Source organism: Asparagus officinalis, chromosome 7 (genome assembly GCF_001876935.1).
Source record: "Asparagus officinalis chromosome 7, Aspof.V1, whole genome shotgun sequence".
In the NCBI taxonomy this organism is placed as follows: Eukaryota; Viridiplantae; Streptophyta; class Magnoliopsida; order Asparagales; family Asparagaceae; genus Asparagus; species Asparagus officinalis.
Genome location: NC_033800.1, coordinates 25,015,065 through 25,022,253, shown reverse-complemented (window position 1 = coordinate 25,022,253; position 7,189 = coordinate 25,015,065). Strand labels below are relative to the sequence as shown.

The 7,189-nt window shown below is 37.3% G+C and overlaps 2 protein-coding genes across 2 annotated transcripts; one reads left to right on the top strand and one right to left on the bottom strand.

Annotated features, from left to right (window-relative positions):
- On the top strand, positions 2,576–3,467 carry LOC109846849 (glutathione S-transferase T3-like). Its single transcript, XM_020416089.1, has 2 exons — positions 2,576–2,995; positions 3,099–3,467. The coding sequence occupies exons 1-2, from the start codon at positions 2,576–2,578 to the stop codon at positions 3,465–3,467; spliced, it is 789 nt and encodes a 262-aa protein (XP_020271678.1).
- On the bottom strand, positions 3,975–5,268 carry LOC109846848. The gene is made up of 2 exons (XM_020416088.1): positions 4,716–5,268; positions 3,975–4,585 (listed from the first exon to the last, which is right to left on the bottom strand). Exons 1-2 carry the CDS (start codon positions 5,266–5,268, stop codon positions 3,975–3,977), a joined length of 1,164 nt encoding a protein of 387 aa, XP_020271677.1.

Below are 7,189 nucleotides of genomic sequence, written 5' to 3'. Positions count from 1 at the left end.
CTGCGGTTCATCTCGCTCGAGCTCGCCGACTGGACTTCGCCTGAAGTCCATCGACCTCGAGTTCGCCTGTAGCCCTCCGCGAGCTCGCTTGAACTCATCTTCGCTGTTCGACCTCGCCGGAGGTCGCCGTCGACGGGGATAAGGTATGGGTCTACACCCCTTTTTCCAACAAGTAACAATTGGCCTATATTAAGGCCAAATTGTAGGATATTGTGGCTTCAGTTTTCTCTGGCTGCTAAGAGTTGTATAATTCTAGACTCGGAGCAGAGACTTTACATTTTTCCGTTTACGAAAGTGCTTGGCAGAAGATCAACTTTGTCATGAGAAAACAAACGACATCGATGTAAAATAAAGCTTCGTCCATATCGGAAAAGGACTGTGGTGAAGAGAGATAAAACTGACAAACCAATGGATATGTTAACGTAGGAAGTAACTGCTTCCTAGTATATGCTTGCTTGAAATTGCTAAGCATTGGAAGCGGGAGCTTAATTAGCCTCAGGTGGAGGCTGAGGACAGCACCAAGCCCTCACAAATTATATGTGTAGTGTCTGAAGGATTCAATCCAAGCTGGAGATTTATTGGGATTTCTACTCGAATTTCCTTAGTAGGAGATATCTGATAGAGAGACATCTCGAGAAGTCTCTAGAAAAATCCTAGAGTTGTTTCTCTCCGGCAGTTTAGATAGATGTCCGAGATGTCAATCCTATTTGAATTCGTTTGTCTGAAGGCTGTTTCAGGAAAACCTTTGGGTTATCCATTCTATCCAAATGAGGATTGATCCATCATTGTTGACTTCTATGAATGTAATTGAAATAAGGGTTTAGGTGGAACTCTGATAGAACAGTTGTATCTTGAGACATTGGACGCGATCCTTGTTGATTATTGACATGGAAACCCTGACAGCTATGGTTATATATACTCTAAGGATGTAGATAATTTCTCTGATTGCTGAACCTCATTTAATTTGGTTGTTTTGCGTTAATACTTCTTTTGATGATCTGCGGTATAATTCCATTTTTTTGCAAACACTTAATCTTGTATCAAGACCAAACTATAGTATACTATGATATAGTCTGAGTGCTATATGCTTAACCAAATATCAACTCTTTTACTGTAAAATAAAAGGACATCGACATGAGGTATCACTTTATCCGTGCTGAAAAAGGATTACAGTGAAGAAAGGTAAAATCAACAATCTAGTTGATACGCCGACCAAGTAACTTATTAGCTGCAAGTTCATGCTTGCTTGAAAATTGCTGAGCACTGGGAGCATGGCATAGCCTCAGGTGAAGGCTGTGACAGAAAACAAGCTCTTACGAGTCATTCAGTACCCAATAGGATTCAAATTCCAAGTTGGAATTTTGTCCTGAATTTCCTCCAGATTTCTATATCAGCTTAACGCTTTCGCAGACAACACAACAGCAAGAACACGATACCATGCCCGAGTTGCATGAACCCGAACATGCTATCTTAACCAGATCTCATGTGCGTGGTACCTAATCGTACACAAAGAATAAGAGGACCGCCCTTGTACCCGGCCAGTTCTATGAGGACGGTACAAGCTTATATAGTACGCCAGATTCCAAAGGCAAATATTGCAATTTTCTTGAGAGAGTAGAGTACGTGCAGTCGCAGCTAGCAATGCCGAAGGGGTCAGGATCGCCCAGTTTGCAACCGAGACCTGCACCAGGTTTGGCTGCTGCTGGGGATTAGAGCATCTCCAAGGGGCCGGAAAAATCCGGCCCCTTAGCTAAATTAAGAGAGTTTTAAGGGATATGGACTCCAATGGACTGGAAAACTTCTCCCTTCACCCCAAGTCCCTAAACTTTCTCCCAAAATTAAGGGGAAGGTTAAAGTCCCTTAACCTTCCCCTTATAATTTTATAATAATATATTTTCTTTTAGTGTTAATTTATGTGTTATTAAATTTAGTTAATGTATAGTTAATTTAAAATAATATAATTAAATTAATGTATAGTTAATTTAATTTGATTAATATTTTTTAAAATGTACCTCTTATAATTTTTTATTATAATTTTTTATTAATATTTTTATTAATTATAGGTTGTTTTTCTAGTATAAAGTGTTTTTCTAGTATAGGTTTTTTTTTCTAATATAGGCTGTTTTTCTAGTATAGGATTTTTTTAATTATAGGTTGTCTTTGTGGTATAGGGTGTGTTTCTAGTATAGGCTTTTTTTCTAGTGTAGGTTGTTTTTCTAGTATAGGCTTTTTTAATTATTGGTTTTGTCTTTGCAGTATAGGGTGTTTACTTGTATAGGCTTTTTTCCTAGTCTAGGCTATTTTTCTAGTATAGGCTTTTTTGTTTTTTAGCTAGAATAGCTAATTTTTTTTAAACTATCTAATTAATTTTTACCCTATAAATAAGGCACTACCCTGATGTTCACTTTCACACTTCACTCTTTCATTGTTTCTACCTCTATTTCATCATATATACTACAATTTAAGGTAGGTTATATTTTTTGTTTAATTATAACTGCACTTCATGTTTCTTATATTTTTAACAAGTTGAGAATTTTAATTAAATCATACTCATGTGAGAGTTATACTGATGTAGATGGCAGAAAATAATAATCCATATTATATCAATTTGATGACTAGTCATTATCCATGGGAAGATCAATATGAAGAGCAATCGTTTCAGCCGGACGTACCCGAAGAAAATACGATAAAAGATGTACCATTGCAAAAGAAGTCGATACGAAAATCAAAATATCTGATCGAAGAAGACACCTTGCTTGTATCTGCATGGATCAACACTAGCATTGATCCAGTGCAATGGACATTGCAAAAATATTCCACATTTTGGCACCGAGTAGCAACTTACTATCATGAAAACAAAACATTCAGTAGCGATCATGATCAAAAAGGGTTAGAGCACCGTTGGTCCGCTATTCAAATTACAGTTAGTAAATTTTGTGGGTGTTTTAATCAAATTGAAGCAAGAAATCAAAGTGGCGTGACAGAGAATGACAAGGTACTAATTGTGGCTTCAAATTATTTAAACTGATTAGATTTATATAATTTATTAATTGTTTTACTTTTTACATGTTAGTAAATTTATTTTATTTTTTAATTAGATTATGGAAGCGATGCAAATGTTTCAAAGCATGCAAGGAGCAAGTTTTCAATTTTTACATTGTTGGAATCAGTTAAGGTTCAATCCAAAGTGGCTTGGCCAATTTTCAATGAAAAAATCTAAGAGGTCAAAAAATTCAAGTCTTGCTACATCTTCTCCTGCAACTCCAGATTCAATAAATTGTAGGGAAGACGAATGTCCTACTGAGGATTCGTCAAGGCCCATAGGAAGAAAGGCTGCAAAAGAAAGGTTGAAACAAGGTAAAGACAAACATGTGGCTTCTGAAATTACACCAGTGATGTTGTTTATTGATGAAATAAAGCAGGATCGGAAAGAAAAAGAAATAAAGAGAGCAGAATTATTTGGTTAAATTTATGTTCAAGAGCAAGAGCGCATAAAGATAGAGCAAGCCAGACTACAAGTCGCTCAAGAAGCTCAAAATATCAAAAAGGAAAAAATGCGATAGAAAGATATGAAACAAGATGAGAGGATTATGGCAATTAACACTGATGGCATGCCTCCATTGCAAGTAGAGTATTACAATAAGTTGAAGATGGAAATTCTTGAAAGGCAATTTGGTGGTGGTAGTTCAAATTAGAAGGAAGATGGTGTATCGTACTTGAAGATGATGTATCATATTTAGGGTGCTCTTATGTATTTCAATTTACTCTTGTTGTATTGTACTTGAAGATGATGTATCGTATTTGAAGATTTTATGAAGTTCTATTTATGCAAATGGAAACTTTTCTCAAAAATCAAATATGATCACATATTAATATAGAAATTCAATAACATCAATATTACATCAACTAACAGGTCCTTTCTTGCAACACTAAATTAAATGACAGTAATATTACATCAGCATACAAATCCCTTACTAAAGCCCACCATTTCGTTCCCATAAATGTTCGACAAGATCCAATTGCAATTGAGAATGAGTTTGTCTGTCTCTAATGCGATGATGATTCTGAATAAATTCACACAAATCTATTGTACGTTCGTGAGACACTAATATAGTTGGGGCTTCCTCAGCAGCATCGTACGTGAAGTCGATATAATCATTATTTCTTTCATCTTCAACAATCATGTTATGCATTATTATGCATGCTTGCATAATATTTTTCAATATTTTCTCATCCCAAGAGCGAGCTGGTCCACGCACAATTGCAAAGCGTGATTGGAGTACCCCGAATGCTCGCTCTACATCCTTTCTTGCCGACTCTTGAAGTGTAGCAAAATGTTTTCTTTTATTTCCTTGTGGTAAAGAAATTGTTTTAACAAATGTTGCCCATGACGGATATATACCATCAGCAAGGTAGTATCCCATCGTGTATTCATGACCATTGAATGTATAATTAACAGTCGGACCATGCCCTTCAGCAAGTTGAGAAATAACGGAAGACCGTTCTAACACATTAATGTCATTAAGAGCTCCCGGTAAACCAAAATAAGCATGCCAAATCCAAAGATCATAGGAAACAACAGCTTCTAAAATTATTGTAGGAGTGTGGTTGTGACCAGTATACATACCATGATACGCAGCCGGACAATTCTTCCATGCATCTCCAATGCATGCAGTCAATGCTTCCTAACATCCCAGGAAATCCCTGTTGTTTGCCAATTGCAAGCAATCTTGAAGTGTCCTCGTCAGTTGGTGACCTTAGATACTCATCACCGAAAATTGCAACAATTGCTTTGGTAAACCTGTCGAGACTCTCTATAGCGGTGCTTTCTCCAATCCGCACGTAATCATCCACAGAATCTGCTGATACTCCATAAGCAAGCATCCTCATAGCAGCAGTTACTTTCTGTAGTGAGGATAAACCAATTTTCTCAGCAGCATCCCGTTTCTGGACAAAGTAGGAATCATGTGTTTCCACTACGGATAAAATACGGAAAAATAGTGGGCGATGTATACGAAACCTCCTTCGAAATAGTTTTGCTGGATACACAAGAGATTCACTAAAATAATCATGAAAAAGCCTCTCGTGACCTTCAGCTCTATTGCGTTGAATTACAGCGTGCCCTAGAATGGAACCACGACGACGAGAACTTTGACCTTCGCTGGAGTGGTGTTCTTCCAAAGATGCGATTGCTAATAAGGTCGCGTAATCATCATCATCGTCATCTGCTTCCTCTTGTAGCAAGGCACGTAACAAATTACTAGCCATAAATAATATTAAAGATTGGGTTAAAAAAATTGAATGAATTTGAATTTAGTGAAAATGAAGGACACTGGTAGTGCGATTTATAGAAGGAGTGACCACATTTAATTAAAAAACGACCGTTGAAATACGACCGTTAGAATATGACTGTTGAAATATGACCGTTAGAATATGACCATTGAAATATGACCGTTGAGATATTATTGTTAAATAAAATTAATATTAAAATAATATGAATTGAAATTTAAAGTAATATTTAACTTTTAACACGATTTATATAAATTAATTATTTCTTAAATTTTAATTTAATTAATTAATTTAATGATTATATAAAGTAATTTCTTAATTTAGATTAATTAATTAATTAATTAATTTTAGTTATTAATATTTAATTATTTATTCATTTATAAATAAACTACATATTTAATTAAATCTTAATTCATAAAATTAAAAAACTAAATATAATTAATTAAGAGGTAGGGAGATTTTAAGGGGAGCCATTGGAGAAGAACCAATCCCTTCCCCTCCCCCTAAATTAAGGGACATCCAAGGGAACCCTTGGAGATGCTCTTATAGGCGTGTGAGCATTTACTCGATGTTGCGAGAACCAGGGGAGCCGCTAAAGAAATGTTCTCCACAGCAGACGAATTCTGGATAGTGTTGTGTACGGCGCGGAAGCCAAATAAACAACCAACTATGATGCTTTGAGAAACCAAACCAACAAACGCCGAGAGAAAGACCAAACAAAACACAAACACCAAAGTTTTACGTCCACGGGGCAAGAAGGGGGTGGGTTTTCACTAATAGAGAAGGAGAGTACAAATTGAGATTACAAATCGCTCAAACGAACCAACTAATCTCACCAACAAATCTCTCAATCTCTCAACCAATAACCCTAACAAATAGCTCAAGAAAGATCTCTCTTTTGTGCTCCAAAATCCCCCAAAACGCTCCTGCAAAACCCTCAAATCGTATTGGTATTTATACCAAAACAGAAACCCAAACAGACTGCAAATAGGAACTCTAACTTTCCAAAAAACCCGTCATAAGTCGACTTAACAGTCTGCATAAGTCGACTTGGCAGAGCGAAAAACAACAACTGGAGAACAGATCGTAAGTCGACTTATCAGACCTGATAAGTCGACTTGGCAGAGAAAAAAACCAACAATCCAGAGCAGAACGTAAGTCGACTTAACAGTCTGTATAAGTCGATTTGGATACGGCCATTGGTTTACCTCAGATGGAGGTATTTGATTTGTATCAGTTTGGGGCCGCTATCAGTTGCAGATCCGTCGGCGATACTGGGGAAGAGTTGCAGACTTTTCTATTTGTTTGAGGGCCTTTGGAGGCCGTTGGATGAACTACGTGAAGGCTTGATTCCTTGGGCAAAGGATACGTAGGCAGTCATTTTGATGCAGCCGATTTGGTGAGCGACATCGACATTTGGGGTGAGTGTTCGCACTCCCGTTTGGGTCTCATTATGTGAGGCATTTGTTTGGTTGGTGTCGGCTCAGTTTTGGGAAAACTTCGCCGAGGTGGAGAATTGTGGAGAAATTTGGAAAATTCAGGTTTTTGCAGATTCTGTGCCATAAGTCGACTTGTGCCTGTGCATGAGTCGACTTATGACACAGAATCTGCAAAAACCTAAATTTTCCAAATTTCTCCACAATTCTCCACCTCGGCGAAGTTTTCCCAAAACTGAGCCGACACCAACCAAACAAATGCCTCACATAATGAGACCCAAACGGGAGTGCGAACACTCACCCCAAATGTCGATGTCGCTCACCAAATCGGCTGCATCAAAACTGACTGCCTACGTATCCTCTTGCCCAACCAAACTATATCTACCAGCTGCAACTGAATCCAAAACCAATCCATCATCTGCATCCAAAACCAAATGATCTCCAACCTGTGTCACCTTAGCTGG